The sequence below is a fragment of the Oncorhynchus kisutch genome, linkage group LG27, assembly GCF_002021735.2.
Source record: "Oncorhynchus kisutch isolate 150728-3 linkage group LG27, Okis_V2, whole genome shotgun sequence".
In the NCBI taxonomy this organism is placed as follows: Eukaryota; Metazoa; Chordata; class Actinopteri; order Salmoniformes; family Salmonidae; genus Oncorhynchus; species Oncorhynchus kisutch.
Window position 1 is genome coordinate 18,530,674 of NC_034200.2, and position 16,785 is coordinate 18,547,458.

General features: G+C 43.7%; 1 protein-coding gene across 4 annotated transcripts in view; it reads right to left on the bottom strand.

Moving 5' to 3' along the window:
• Positions 1-14,660, bottom strand: part of LOC109872023 (laminin subunit alpha-3) — a 104,682-nt gene extending 90,022 nt beyond the window's left edge. For 3 of the 4 annotated variants that reach the window (XM_031807368.1, XM_031807367.1, XM_031807366.1), the window contains exons 1-2: positions 14,165-14,660; positions 11,574-11,726 (exon numbers count right to left, since the gene is read on the bottom strand). In XM_031807368.1, the coding sequence (XP_031663228.1) occupies positions 11,574-11,726; positions 14,165-14,428 (417 nt within the window). In that variant the 5' untranslated portion in view covers positions 14,429-14,660. The remainder of the gene's footprint in view (positions 1-11,573; positions 11,727-14,164) is intronic. The other variant, XM_020463099.2, reaches the window with a different exon arrangement.
• Positions 14,661-16,785: the final 2,125 nt, after the last annotated feature.

Genomic DNA, 16,785 nt, shown 5'->3' on the forward strand with positions numbered 1-16,785 from the left:
CCCAGAACATTTTCACGCTTTTGATTTCTATGATAAGCTTATATGTGATCACAGAAGAAACGGTGATCTATATAGTGCAAACGAATTGGGCGAAAATCAGTGACGTTCAATCTCTTGCGTTTCTTAATTTATTTTAAATTGTATTTTATTTGAACCTTTATTTAACTAGGCAAGTCAGTTAAGAACACATTTGTAATTACAATGAAGGCCTACCAAAAAGGCAAAAAGCCTCCTGTGGACAAAGCACACATCACGACAAGAGAGACAACACTACATAAAAAGAGACCTAAGACAACAACAAGGTAGAAACACAACATGGTAGCAGCACAAAACATGGTACAAACATTATTGGGCACAGACAACAGCACAAAGGTAGAGACAAAGCAGCCACAACTGTCAGTAATAGTGTCCGTGATTGAGTCAGACAGAAATAAAACTGTCCAGTTCGAGTGTTTGTTGCAGCTCGTTCCAGTCGCTAGCTGCAGCGAACTGAAAAGACGAGCTACCCATGTATGTGTGTGCTTGCATGTGTGTATGTGGAGGATGAGGGCTGCAGGGCTGCAGTAGATATCTCAGATAGGAGGGAGCGAGGCCTAAGAGGGTTTTATAAATAAGCATCAACCAGTGGGTCGTGCAATGGTATACAGAGATGACCAGTTTACAGAGTATAGAGTGCAGTTATGTGTCCTATAAAGGAGCGTTAGTGGCAAATCTGATGGCCAAATGGTAAAGAACATCTAGCCGCACGAGAGCACCCTTACCTGCTGATCTATAAATTATGTCTCCGTAATCTAGCATGGGTAGGATGGTCATCTGAATCAGGGTTAGTTTGGTAGCTGGGGTGAAAGAGGGCCTATTACGATAGAGGAAGCCAAGTCTAGATTTAACTTTAGCCTGCAGCTTTGATATGTGCTGAGAGAAGGACAATGTGTCGTCTAGCCATACTCCCAAGTACTTGTATGAGGTGACTGCCTCAAGCTCTAAACCCTCAGGAGGTAGTAATCACACCTGTGGGGAGAGGAGCATTCTTCTTACCAAACCACATGACCTTTGTTTTGGAGGTGTTCAGATCAAGGTTAAGGGTAGAGAAAGTTTTTGGACACTAAGAAAGCTTTGTTGTAGAGCATTTAGTGTAAGCAACCTTAAAGGAGAAAGGGTCTGAGTGTAAGACTATCATCTGCATATAAATGGATGAGAAAGCTTCCTACTGCCTGCGCTATGTTGTTGAAGTAAATTGAGAAGAGCGTGCGGCCTAGGATTGAGCATTGGGGTACTCCCTTGGTGACAGGCAGTGGCTGAGACAGCAGATTTTATAACTACACTACACTCTTTGAGAGAGGTAGTTAGCAAACCAGGCCAAAGACCTCTCAGACACCAATACTCCTTAGCTGGCCCACAAGAATGGAATGGTCTACCGTACCAAAAGATTTGGCCAAGTCAATAAAAATAGCAGCATAACATTGCTTAGAATCAAGGGCAATGGTGACATCATTGAGGACCTTTAAGGTTGCAGTAACACATCCATAACCTGAGCGGAAACCAGATTGCATACCAGAGAGAATACTATAGACATCAAGAAAGCCAGCCAGTTGATTATTGCCAAGTTTTATTGCCAAGTTTGTATTATTGACAACAGTTAGGATCAGCTTGATCTCCTCCTTTAAATAAAGGATGGACAGTGGCTGCCTTCCAAGCAATGGGAAGCTCCCCAGAAAGGAGAGACAGGTTAAAAAGGTCAGACAGGCTTGGCGATGATAGGGGCAGCAACCTTAAAGGAGAAGGGGTCTAAACCATCTGACCCAAATGTTTTTTTTGGGGGTCAAGTTTCAGGAGCTCCTCTAGCACCTAGGACTCAGTGACATCCTGCAGGGAGAAACTTTGTATCGGGGCAGGGGAAAAAGAGGGAGAAGCATCAGGGATAGATGCATTAGAAGGGGTGGGAGATGAGGAACTGTTGAATGGGCAAGGAGGCATGGCTGAGTCAAATAGGAATCCTGACTTAATGAAGTGGTGATTAAAGCCATGTGCTTCTTGTCAGTAACAACCACATCAACCTTAAGGGACATGGGCAGCTGTGAGGAGGAGGGTTTATTCTCCAGGTCTTGAACCGTTCTCCAGAACTTCTTGGGGTTACACCGACAGAGAGAGAACTGCTCCTTAAAGTAACTAACTTTGGCCTTACGGATAGCCTGAGTGCACTTATTTATCATTTGCCTGAACGAGAGCCAGTCAGCCTGAGTATGCATGTGCCGAGCCTTTTGCTAAATGCAATTCTTGAGGTGGAGTAACTCTGCAAGATCACGGTTGAACCAGCGGCGAGACCTGTTTTTAATATAAAAAAAAGAAGTCTGTCTTTGACAGAGGGGATCAAGCTGATTCTAAACCATTTTACAGAGTCCAGTTCATGAAGGAAGGCTTGATCATTAAAGTTTTTTAGCAAGCGTCTATGACAAATCAGGACAAGTAATTTCACTGAGCAGCCAATACGAACACAGGCTGTAAAACAGTGATCACCAAGGTCATTACAGAAAACACCAGACTGATACCTATCAGGATTATTTGTGAGGATAACATCAAGAAGAGTAGTCTTTTCTGGGTGTTTGGAGTCATACCTTGTGGGATTGGTAATAATCTGAGAAAGATTTAGGGAGTCCCATTGCTTTAGGACTTGGTCAGGTGGTTTAAGCATGTCCCAGTTTAGGTCACCTAGCAGGACAAATTCAGACTTAGTGTAAGGGGCCAGGAGAGAGCTTAAGGCAAATAGGGTACAGGCCGGTGCTGATGGAGGACGATAACACAACAGTCAACAGAGAGCTATTTGAAAGTTGAATACTTCAAACCAGCAAATCAAATTGTTTGGGGACAGACTAGGTGGAGACAACTGAGCACTGAAGGTGATCCTTGGTAAAGATTGCCACTCCTCCACCTTTGGAAGCTCTGTCATGCCAAAAAAGGTTAGAACCATAAATGTTAACATCAGTATTCAAAACACTCTTCCTTAACCACGTCTCAGTAATGACCAACACATCTGGATTGGCGCTGTGAACCCACACTTTTCAATTTATCCACGTTAGGTAATAAGCTTCTAGTGTTAACGTGCAGAAACCCAGAGCAGAAATCAGTGAAGCAGACGTCAGAGCACAAGTCAGAATTGGGGCTAGCAACAGTAGATGGGCCAGGGTGTACATGCACTTTTCCAGATATCATCAACAGTAATACAATCAAGGCACGACATAGGACACTTTTTTGGTTACTACATGATTCCATATGTGTTATTTCATAGTTTTGATGTCTTCACTATTATTATGCAATGTAGAAAATAGGCAAAAATAAAGAAATACCCTGGAATGAGTAGGCGTGTCCAAACCTTTCACTGGTACTGTATATCAAAAATACACCTAGGACAAATCTACCTCGACATGTGCATCAATACGCCAGTAGGCCTTTATCGACTGCTTAGCATTTCTATGAAGCACTATGTATATCACCTCCCTGGGCCTTGAAAAGGTGGGTAGAGCCTATGTTACATCCATTCTGCTTTTCCACAATGGAGCGCCAGGTTTAGGAGGCATTGACAGGCGCTCCGGTCCAACAATGACCCGTGATCTAGACATGAAGCCAGGCTGAGGCTGCTAACCAGGGTGTGTGGGCTGTCTGCCTGCCATGCGAGGGAGTGGGGAACAGGGCTCTAAATATGAGCGCCAGACACCTGGCTGGAGCTGGCCGGGCACCCCACCACCCAGCCCACCGCCAAGCAGAGCCGACTGGCTAAACACAGCTTCTTACATCACCTCCCTCATCACCACACCAACAGCTAGGGAGCCAAACGTGTCCCAAGAGTTAGAGTAAGCCAGCTATACAGTCAACACTGACAAATGTACATTGTTAAGAACCAAATAATGATTACACTGTATTTGAAATAAAGTGGTGAAATAATATTGATTCCATGTGTTTCCATTAGAAATATGTGAATCCATTCCAAATATGATACAGCACTTGTGCCTAAAAGTATTTTCTGTGGTTTGATAAGCACCTGGTCCTTTTCAGGGCCTGCTTGAGACATGCTGTTGATCCATGCATGCTGAATCAGTGCCAGGGAGGTCACGGAAATAGACAGCAAAAACATAAGATAATACTGTTATACGCATACATGCTATAGCACATTCCTCTGGGCAATACATTTTATTACTGTAGATGTATCATATTGACTAGAGATCGACCGATTATGATTTTTCAACGCAGATACTGATTATTGGAGGCCCCAGAAAAGCCGATACTGATTAATTGGCCGATTTTATTCTAAAAAAAAATATTTGTAATAATGTAAATTACAACAATACTAAATGAACACTTATTTTAACTTAATTTAATAAATCAATAAAAATCTATTTAGCCTCAAATAAATAATGAAACATGTTCAATTTGGTTTAAATAATGCAAAACAAAGGGTTGGAGAAGAAAGTAAAAGTGCAATATGTGCCATGTAAAAAAGCTACTGTTTAAGTTCCTTGCTCAGAACATGAGAACATTTTTATTTCACCTTTATTTAACTAGGCAAGTCAGTTAAGAACACATTCTTATTTTCAATGATGGCCTCGGAACAGTGGGTTAACTGCCTGTTCAGGGGCAGAACGACAGATTTTTACCTTGTCAGCTCGGTGATTCAATCTTGCAACCTTACAGTTAACTAGTCCATCTCTCTAACCACCTTCCTCTCATTCCACTCCACGAGGAGCCTGCCTGTTACGCGAATGCAGTAGAAGCCAAGGTAAGTTGCTAGCTAGCATTAAACTTATCTTATAAAAAACAATCAATCATATTCACTAGTTAACTACACATGGTTGATGATATTACTAGTTTATCTGTATTTACTTTGCCATCATGGCCTTTTTTGCCTTTACCTCCCTTCTCACCTCATTTGCTCACATTGTATATAGACTTGTTTATACTGCATTATTGACTGTATGTTTGTTTTTACTCCATGTGTAACTCTGTGTCGTTTTATCTGTCGAACTGCTTTGCTTTATCTTGGCCAGGTCGCAATTGTAAATGAGAACTTGTTCTCAACTTGCCTACCTGGTTAAATAAAGGTAAAATAAATAAATAAATAAATAAATCTAGCGTGTAAGCGATGCAACACAGGGGGATTATTTCACAAAAGCGCATTAGAACGTATGTGTGTCCACCCTAGGATCACGCACTACTTATAAAGCAAATTATTATTAAAAAGCATAAAATACCGTCAAATTTATTTTAATACCTTGATATAATATTTGGGCTATATCACCCAGCCCTAGTGTGTGTGTGTGGGGGGGGGGGGGGTATTTTCTACACAGTCTGCCCAATTCACCGCACCTCCTCAATCCATGTACCCACTTAGAAGAAAAGGTCAGGTCACTTTCAGAAAAAGCCTTGAAAATAACCAACTGTTTGTGAACATCTGAGAGCAGAGCACAGAAAGGATGGCACACAATACAGCCTACTATCGATTCCAGGACAAAAGTGGGCAGCAGCTCAGCATAAAACATTCAGACAAAACTTAAGTGGGAGGCAGCAGGGCCTGGAGAAAGAGAGAGCGGATTAAGTTCCCCGGGAATTCTTCTGCTGCTCATAATAAATGAACCACTACAAGCAGGCTTCAGAAATGCTGTCATCCTAAACTGGCACAGCTCGAGATATAGTGCTTTCTCATCATCAAGCCACTCAGCCATCCAGCAACATGTACCACACACTCATTATCAAACCCCACAGAGTAGGGAACAAGTACCTGACACCCAGCATTACAACTCACCTATCAGCGCAAACGCCCACCTATCAGAGACTTCACAGAACACAACACTCTCCAGTCAGATGCCCAAGCTCACCATTCAGAACCATGAATAATTCTCACCTAGCCAATCGTAGCCCACCTCACATCAGTGTTGTACATGATCATACTGTATGACATAAAAAACAACCCCCAAATATCACACAAAAAATCCTATCCCCCTGAAACGGCAATCAACGGCAACAGGGTTCAATCAGAACTTCACACAAACCAATTAGTACCCATTCAGTGGATAGCACCCACCAAGGTTATTATAGTAAACTAAAACTGAAACTAATATGAAAATGAATCATGAACAAGGATTTAGGTTTGTCGGGTTCCCCTGCCTCAGCTGGCCCAACGGGTTTCCATACCTCAGGGGGATCGATAGGCTCCCATGCCTCAGCTGGTGAACAGGTTCCCGTGCCTCAACCGAGGCAACCGGGGAGGTCTCAGCCATCTCATCAGGCTCTCACACCTCAGCCGGTTCATCAGGCTTTTGGCGACCGGTCCACTCCGGATCCCCGGGAGCATTGGTTGGCCGTCCTCCGGCTGGAGCCGAACGCGCCGGGGTGGTGGTACTGTCAAGTATGCTCTCTCTCCAGCGCTCTAGGTCGTTGAAAAATCATAATGGGTCGACCTCTAATTGTGATAGGGAGTTTGATAGTGAGGCATATATCTGTACCTGGGGCAAAGACTTTGGGTTTTCCTGGGGCAAAAGTTCAGGATGTTTCCCGAGGCTGTGAGTCAGTCATCAGGGGCTGATACTGTCATGGTTCATGTGGGGCAGAATTACATTATGAAGGGCAGCTCAGAACAGCCTAATATGTATGTTAAAGAACTGATTGGGTCACTAGTTGACACCAAAAAACTCCCCATAATATCTGGCCCTCTGCCCTCCCTAAATTGTGGCATTGAACGGTTCAGCAGTCTTTTAGCCCTCCATAACTGGCTTGAGGAAAGCCAGTGTGTCTATGTATGCGGATGACTCAACACTATACACGTCAGCTACCAAGCAACTGAATTGACTGCAACACCTAACAAGGAGCTGCAGTTAGCTTCAGAATGGGTGGAAAGGAATAAGTTAGTCCTAAATATTTCAAAAACTAAAAGCATTGTATTTGGGACAAATCATTCACTAAACCCTAAACCTCAACTAAATATTGTAATGAATAATGTGGTAATTGAGCAAGTTGAGGAGACTAAACTCCTTGGAGAAACCCTGGATTGTAAACTGTCATGGTCAAAACATATTGATACAACAGTAGCTAGGATAGGGAGAAGACTGTCCATAATAAAGCGCTACTCTGTCTTCTCAACAACACTATCAACAAGGCAGGTCCTACAGGCCCTAGTTTGGTCGCACCTGGACTACTGTTCAGTCGTGTGGTCAGGTACCACAAAGGGGGACTTAGGAAAATTACAATTGGTTCAGAACCCGGCAGCACGGCTGGCGCTTGGATGTACACAGCGAGCTAACATTAATAATATGCACGTCAATCTATCCTGCTCAAAGTGGAGGAGAGATCGACTTCATCACTACTTGTATTTGTGAGGGGTATTGACATGTTGAATGCACTGAACTGTCTGTTTAAGCTACTAGCACACAGCTCGGACCCCCATGCATACCCCACAAGACATGCCAATAGAGGTCTCTTCACAGTCCCCAAGTCCAGAACAGACTATAGGAGGCGCACAGTACTACATCCACATCAAGTAACTCATGCAAGCAGTAAAATTATATTTAAAAAACAGATAAAAATACACCTTATAGAACAGCAGGGACTGTGAAGCAACACAAACATAGGCACAGATACACACGTACACATTATTTTGTGTTGTAGATATGTGGCAGTAGACTAGGGGCCTGAGGGCACACACTAATATGTTGTGAAATCTGTTGTGAATGTATTGTAATGTTTAAAAAGATGTATAACTGCCTTAATTTTGCTGGACCTCAGGAAGAATAGATGCTGCCTTGGCAGGAACTAATGGGGATCCATAATAAATACAAATACAAATGACCCCACTGCCACCATGGGGCACTCTGTGCACAATGTTGACATCAGTCTGCCATCTGTCCGGTACAGTTGAAACTGGGATTCATGCGTGAAGAGCACACTTCTCCAGCATGCCCATGGCTATTGAAGGTTACGACGCCGAACTGCAGTCAGGTCAAGACCCTGGTGAGGACGACGAGCCCACAGATGAGCTTCACTGAGACGGTTTCTGACAGTTTGTGGAGAAATTCTTTGGTTGTGCAAACCCACAGTTTCATCAGCTGTCCAGGTGGCTTGTCTCAGACAATCCCGCAAGTGAAGAAGCAGGATGTGGAGGTCCTGGTCTGGCGTCGTTACACATGATCTGCAGTTGTGAGACCGGTTGGACGTACAGCCAAATTCTATAAAACGATGTTGGATGCAGCTTATGGTTGAGAAATTAACATTAAATGATCTGGCAACAGTTCTGGTGGACATTCCTGCAGTCAGCGTGCCAATTGCACGCTCCCTCAAAACTTGAGACATCTGTGGCATTGTGTTGTGTGACAAAACTGTACATTTTAGAGTGGCCTTTTGTTGTCCCCAGCACAAGGTGCACCTGTGTAATGATCATGTTGTTTAATGAGCTTCTTGATATGCCACACCCGTCAGGTGGGTGGCAATCAATAAGCTTTTTGTGCATAAGGAACATTTCGGGGATCTTTTATTTAAGCTCATTAAACACTTTAAATGTTGCGTTTATATTTTTGTTCAGTGTAAATAGAAACTAGATAATCAGGTCTGAAAACGAATAGAAATAAATATGAAAACGCAAAACTATTTTAACTTTGCCGCCCACCAATCAGAGGCCTTTCAGTAGCATGGTATGACAGACAGCAGTAAGGCCCAGGCATGTCAGTCTCACATGGTCTGGAGCACTCAGGCAGATAAGCACATGTGGTTAGGGCTCCTAAAATACATTCCCCCAGAAAAACTGACTGCATGGGCGGCTGTGGGGCCGATCCATCCGTGTTGCCAATGTTCACCCTGTAAATTGTTTTAACTAGTCTCCCTGTACAGGTAGACAGCCTATTTTAAAAGTAATATGCTTGGGGGTGAGGAGAGGATGTCATTGGATTTGTTTTGGGAGGGCATATGTGGTTTTGAATAGTTAGAATTTCTAAGGTAATTAATAAAATGTGTGTCTCTAGTAAAATAAAATATACACATCTCAACACATATGTAGGATATTGGATAACATCAAGAAACACACAGCAGAAGACTCTAATCAATGTGTTGACTTTCTTACTGGGTGAACTGCTCCAATGCCCTGGAGACAAATTGCCTGAGGCAACACCCACCACTATGTCCAGTTACTGTCGAGTACACAAAGAAGTCCCCCTACACCCCGGATCCCGTCGTAGTATGAGGGAGTTCAAGGTCATCTCCTGACTTATGGCCGGCTTTGTCACGGGTCACAGGTCAAAAGCCCACAAGATAACACAGGCAGGCGGCTAGCCTGCTACTTAGGTGTGAGAGCTGCTCGCTTCAGGCAACATGATCCAGCAGCAGTGTGGTTGGGTTGATTTGCACAAGGAGCTCCACCCCAGGGAGTTGTAAACTCCTTCACATGGACTGACTGCCTGAGATTTAGGACATGTACATACAAATACATATTTTGTCTAATACAAAGTTCCAGGCTAATTCGGACTGTTTCCTTTTCTAAACACGTCATGTTAATCCACAAAGGAAATCGGTTATCATTTATAGCACAGAAAAATTAGCATTCAATGTTCCACAAAAGCGGGAATCAGCCCTTGACGGATTGGTGCTGCTTCAAACGTGCACTTTACAGAACCATCGGAAATGGCCACTTCAAAAACCACCCGGCTTCCCTTTGAACCGGATCCGATTTAACATGAACAATGATGGTGCCATTATCTAATATATCCCCTGGGAGAGTTGGAGATAAGACTGGCAGAGAGAGGGAGGGAGGCACCTGTATTAGTCTTAGAAGAGACCACAAAAACCATTCAACTGGATTCAGCCCTTACAAATTTCAGTGACCGCATCATCTGTCCGTTGCATTAACAGAATCTACAAAGGCTTTGGACTGTTTCTATTGGGGAAGATGAATCAGAGAAATTCCTCCCAAGCATGAAAGAAACCTGAGTAGGAGTAGGCATAGATTGTGTTAAGGGGAAAGGGTGTGACCAAGCATGTGGCAAGTTAGTCTGACATAAACCTGACCTCCACATTAAATTATTTTGACAAATGCTTTGTTATGACTGTAAAATCATCAAAGGGTTGTAGGAACCAACACTATTTGACAGACATCTGTGCTGAAAGCACACGGAAGTGTGGTTGACTGAATTATTTCAGAGGCATCGACAACATCCTTCCTTATCTACACACACCTCTGATAAGAACACATGGCCTACACAAGATTGCATACACAGAGGGTTAATAACATTGTACTACTTTACCAAACTTAATCATTCTATGGGATACAGTATTTCCCTTGTATCGTGGACTGATAGACTGCTTTAAGTTTGTTTTTCAGTTTCGCTGTGTTTCTCTAGATCTAGAAGGTAGGATCATCGTCTGCAGAGCATAATATCTATGCAGTTTAACCAATTAGCTATTGGCAGCCAATCTAGTCTGATTTGTTTGCCTTGCATTGAATTGATAAGACTCAGGTCAATGCTGTCAAATCAGTCTGATCCAATTTTGTGAAATGACAACCTTGGAAGGTAATACTCCAATAAACCTGCACGCTTTCCAATGAAAGCACACACAGCCTCATAAACACATTCTTGGCATTGACAAAAGCTTTAGGGGGGGGGGGGTAAAAACAAATGGCTGACATAAGGGGGGAGGGGCCAGGTGAGCTTGGTCTGGAGCCTCACTGGATCACAGTAGCTGTTTGATAGGCTGGGCGGGCCAAAGGGAGAGGGGGAGGCATGTTGTTGGTAGTTTCAGAGAATACTTCAGCCTCATACTCTATAGCACGCCTTAATGCAGTAATGGCGCTTTCCCTGAGTCCATATAAACAGAGCATTACCATGTCTTCAACTCAGACGTCCCTCACGCAGCCACGAGCTGAGCAGGTACTATATTTATCCTTTCTCACAGCCCCTCTGCTCCGTTCAGCTTAGTTCAGCCCAGCTAAAAACAGAGATGGGAGAATCTGCAACCGTCACCCATTCTCTTCTTCCCACAGTCCTCCTAGGGAACATGGTGTGGTCCTCACTTTTAGAAAGATTTACTTTCTATGGATCTCCACTAGATGCCGACCCCTGATCCGCAGACCAAACCTGTTTCTCAATCACAAAGGGTCCAGCTCTGAACCCTCTTCACCCACTCCACCCAGACCTGCAACCCCCCCCAGATATTTAACATCCCTCTGATCCCTAATCCCTGGACAGAATCCCACCCTCTTTCCCTTCACTGTGGATAATTGAGCATATGGTGCAATTTCATGGGCCGTGAGCCAAACTCCCGCAGCAGCCCCCACTGCAGCCACAGGTCATAATAGATGCATATCCCCCAGCCACAGGGGCATGATCTGAGGCTGATTCCTGGCACGCAGCCAGATGTGGGACATCACTCACATGACTAGCGCTGCCTGTCTGTCTCAGACAAGGAAAACTTAAAGGCTTGGCTATATTCACCCTGTGACAACCCACTGTTTTATTTCATACTCTCAACAACAGCCACCGTGAAGGCACAGCACTTGGCTGAGTAGGATGGAATCAATGAAAGCCCTCCAGGTTTGGATCACTCACCTGTCCCAGGTCCAAAGTGACGTTCACCTCGTTGTACATAGGCCCCCTGGAGAGAGGCGGGCTCTGCCACCAGCGCTCAGTGCCATCGATGGCGTTACTCACCGGGTGGGCCTTGTTTGGCTCGTTGGAGTTGCATCTGTCACAATACTGTCCCTGCAGGGTAAGGGCCAATGAAATGGTGTTACTCTGAGCCCAAAACACATTAAACCACATATAAATAGAGTCCCACCAACACAAAGCCACACATTCAGTGCATAGTAAACTCGTATTCAAGAGAATGAATAAGCCACAGTCACACATTTGCAGACCGTGCAAGTAATCACATGCATCAAGAAGGAGGCACCGGAGAAGATGGCTGACGTTTTACCTGCTCCTAAACCTATTGTGTTTTTATCGTTTTTTTATCGTTGTTTGAAAAAAAAAATTTTTACATCTTGTACATAATGTTGCTGCTACCGTCTCTTATGACCAAAAATAACTTCTGGACATCAGAACAGCGATTACACACCACAAACTGGCAGCTTTTTTTTTTTCCTTAAACGAGACAAAAGGAACACCTATGTGAGATGCTGTTTATTGACTACAGCTCAGCGTTCAACACCATAGTGCCCACAGAGCTCATCAATAAGCTAAGGACCCTGGGACTAAACACCTCCCTCTGCAACTGGATCCTGGACTTCCAGACGGGCCGCCCCAGGTGGTAAGGGTAGCTAACAACACATCCGCCACGCTGATCCTCAACACAGGGGCCCCTCAGGGGTGCGTTCTCAGTCCCCTCCTGTACTCCCTGTTCACTCATGACTGCACGGCCAGGCACAACTCCAACACCATCATTAAGTTTGCAGATGACACAACAGTGGTAGGCCTGATCAACGACAAGACAGCCTATAGGGCGGAGGTCAGAGACCTGGCCGCGTGGTGCCAGGACAACAACCTCTCCCTCAACGTGATCAAGACAAAGGAGATGATTGTGGACTACAGGAAAATGAGGACCGAGCATGCCTCCATTCTCATCGATGGGGCTGTAGTGGAGCAGGTTGAAAGCTTCAAGTTCCTTGGTGTCCACATCACCACCAAACTAACATGGTCCAAGCACACCAAGACAGTCGTGAAGAGGGCACAACAAAACCTATTCCCCCTCAGGAGACTGATTTGGCATAGGTCCTCAGATCCTTAAAAGGTTCAATAGCTGCACCATCGAGAGCATCACTGCCTGGTACGGCAACTGTTCGGCCTCCAACCGCAAGGCACTGCAGAGGGTAGTGTGTACGGCCCAGTACATCACTGGGGCCAAGCTTCCTACCATCCAGGACCTCTATACCAGGGGGTGTCAGAGGAAGGCCCTAAAAATTATCAAAGACTCCAACCACCCTAGTCAAACTGTTCTCTCTGCTACCGCACTGCAAGCAGTACCGGAGTGCCAAGTCTAGGTCCAAGAGGCTTCTAAACAGCTTCTACCCCCAAGCCATAAGACTCCTGAACATCTAATCAAATGGCTACCCAGGCTATTTACATTGCCCCCCCCCCCTTCCCCTTCTCTTACGCTGCTCTCTGTTATTATCTATGCATAGTCACTTTAATAACTCTACCTACATACTACCTCAATTACCTCAACTAACCGGTGCCCCCACATATCGACTCTGTACCGGTACCCCCTGTATATAGTCTTGCTATTGTTACTTTACTACTGCTATTTAACTACTTGTTACTTTTATTTCATATTATTATTAATATTTTTAAACTGCATTGTTGGTTAGAATCTTGTAAGTAAGCATTTCACTGTAAGGTTCACTGTAATACCTGTTGTATTCGGCGCGTGTGAATAAGAAAATTGGATTTGATTTTAATTGTAGCAACAATAGTAATAGCGATATCTGGAAATACTGCAACAGTAAACCAATTTCCAGATACACATTAATGATAGTAAGCAATATATAGGCCTATTGGGGCCCTTCTTTGTTAGGTTTTAAAACCTCTTCGTGTTCCAAAGGTATTGAAACTCCTGAAGGGGCAAGTCTACTGTTGAAAGGGCATTCTCATTGGAGAGCTCAGGAGTTAAACACAATGGTGAAAACTATTTCTGGCAGGTGGACAACTTGGTCAGAGCAGGCAGAATTGCCACTGTTCCCCCATGGGGGCTATAGTGACTCATTCTGGAACCTGGCTGCAAAAGCAAGGAAGCATGGAGGACCACTCAACTGTTATACCAGTTTAATTGTAAATATGGTATTTCACGTGGGAATATATAGATGTAAGTATGGGACGAAAAAAATCACAAGAAAATCACTTGCTTGCAAGGAAACAACTTCCTTACTTTGATTGAATAATACAAATACGATTTATTCTGTGCTATGGGTTGTGTTTCTGTTGGTATCTGTCCATATTATGTCTTCAGAACAATGCTATTAAGACGTGCACATTAATAGGCTACATGTGTCTTTTACGCATGCACTCATGCCAGCCAACCTTTTGCGTAACTAAAACAAACATTTAAACTGTAAACATTATTATTAAAGGCAGAAAGGTGGTGATCGATGCGTTTAAAAATGAAACAACAAATAATGAAACCGAAAATGTCGTTCACTCATTACCTGTATCGTTTGACTAGGAAGTCCAAAGGTAGGTCCTCCGACAAGTTTACAGTACAAATCAGATCTCGGTCTCCCCGCTTCATCTTCCCCGCAAATTGCGGTGGCGGATATCCGTGACCCCTCCGCGAGGTTGAAGTACGGGGGGCTCAAACTAAACCCGGTTATTTCGTTAAAAGACACCTGCGCGTAAACGTCCCGCCAAAATAAGAGCATCAAAGCAAATAATAAAGCAACAAGGTGAGCTCTCTTCACCCCCCTCGCCATGTTCCTTCCACCTCTAGAATCTCTGTAGATGCTCAAATAGAATTGCAACTCGCAGTTCAAGTTATCTAGATCCCCGTGGAATAATACGCATAAAACAATCCAGTCCCCTTGAGCCTGGCGCGGTTCAAGTGTGCTGATGTAAAAGTTTCACTTGTGTCTCTGCTGCTGCTGCTGCTGTTGCCTCTGTCTATGTGCTTCCCCTCTACATGTTCCCTCGTGAAATAAGCACTTGCTCCGGTTTCTCCCTAATCAAACTCTGCCACCCGGGGCCGTATCAAGTGTCAATACAGTCATTGGGTGTCACCAGTGAGTTATAGCCTAGTCCCTACTTGACTTGGGGCCAAGGTCTCTCTATAAATTATCCCGTATTAAATCACGTTCAAGCCAAAGTAGAAAAAGTATCAGTAACGCAAGTAAATATTTCACTAGACATTTTTGGAGACAAAGTTTTGACACCAGCTCACAGATATTTTTTTGTGTGCAATTATTTCAAAATACAGCGGTCATTAACCGATCATTGTGATTCCTGAATCATGGCCAACCTTCAACTGACCACTGATTTGTTTCACAATAAAATGTGAGATTGTATAGTCTAATTATAGTGGCCTAAATCAAAACAGTTATATGACAGTTGCAGGGAACCACTGAGTCTTGATTTGATCTGCGTCAAATAAAATAGACTGCATGAACAATTGTTGACAGAGAGAAAAACTGGAATGTATAACTGGCAATGTTAAAAAAAACATCCATCAATCCCATCTAAAAACAGACTGCCGTACTGAGCCACACCCAACCCAGATTCATCCAGAGACACACTCCCTTCTCCTGCATACCTTTGCCATTTCCAGTGCCAGGTTTAGTGAATATGTGCAGGGTCTGAACATAGTGGATTATCAACAGATTATATCCTCTACCAAATTATTCAAATTACAAATGTGGCTTATCTATTCAATTGGGGAACAGAAATAATGTGCTATTTGGATAATATGTCCTATCTGCTCCCACCTTTGTGGACTATTCTTTGCAAGTACAATATGCACTAACTGTATTACCCAGACTACAGGACAGGCAGTAGTCTACCCATCGTTATCACAAACCACTGGTCCTAGAGCGACACCTTGTGGAGATCTACATCAATCTACATCAAGAGTCTCACAAGAGGGGAATTTACAGCACTCCCAAGCACAAAACACACAGCACTGCTGCAGGGTCACATCCCTGACATCCCAGGGCAACAGGAGCTTCTATATCATGTTCTAGATCAGGACACTCGCTGTGTTTAATCCTGTTGCTGTTGATGACCTCACACCAGTAGATCTGGTAAAATAAAAAATGATATTATGTACTTACTACCAGTGGTGGTAAAAGTACCAAATTGTAATACTTGAGTAAAAGTAAAGATACCTTAATAGAAAATGACTCAAGTAAAAGTCACCCAGTAAAATAGTACTTGAGTAAGTCTGAAAGTATTTGGTTGTTAATATACTTAAGAATCAAAAGCCTTCAATTCCTACTTTATTGACTCTGTCAGGGTACTGACACAGAACCCCTCCACTCGTTTCTTGGGCTCAGTGCTAGTGAATGACGCTCAACCTGTCTTCATCATAAGGGAGGTTTCTGAGTCAAAGGTGAACTTGGTGATTAACTCACTGAAGAACTCTAAAGCCAAAGATGTGTTTGGGCTGGACTCTACCGTTCTTATAAACTACAAAGAGTCACTCATTGGCCCCATTACTAAGGTCACCAACACATCTATTGGTCTCGGGGTGTTTCCAAGGGTATGGAAGTCGGCCATAATAACGGCCATCTTTAAATCAGGAAACCCTGTGTTTCTGGACCTAAGGAATGCTTTTGATACTGTTAACCATGAGATTCTCATCACAAAATTGTCCAAGTTCATATTTTCCCCCAATGCCTTGAGATGGATGAAATCATATCTTGACGGCAGAACTCAGTGTGTCAGAGTGAGCAATGAGCTGTCGCCCACTCTTAGCTATGATGTGGACGTGTCCCAAGGGTCAATACTGGGGCCCCTCCTGTTCAGCCTGTACATTAATGATCTGCCTTCTGTCTGTACTGGGTCTGAAGTTCAAATGTATGCAGATGATACAGTGATATATGTGCATGGAAAGAGCAAACAACAAGCTGCACAAGAACTCACTACTGTAGTGGTCCAGGTTACAAAGTGGCTCAGTGACTCATGTTTGCATCTCAATGTGAAAAAAACTGTTTGTATGTTCTTCACAAAGAGGGCAACAGATGCTACTGAGCCAGATGTTTATGTGTCTGGGGAGAAGCTCCAGGTGGTATCTGATTTTAAGTACCTTGGCATCATACTTGATTCCAACCTCTCTTTT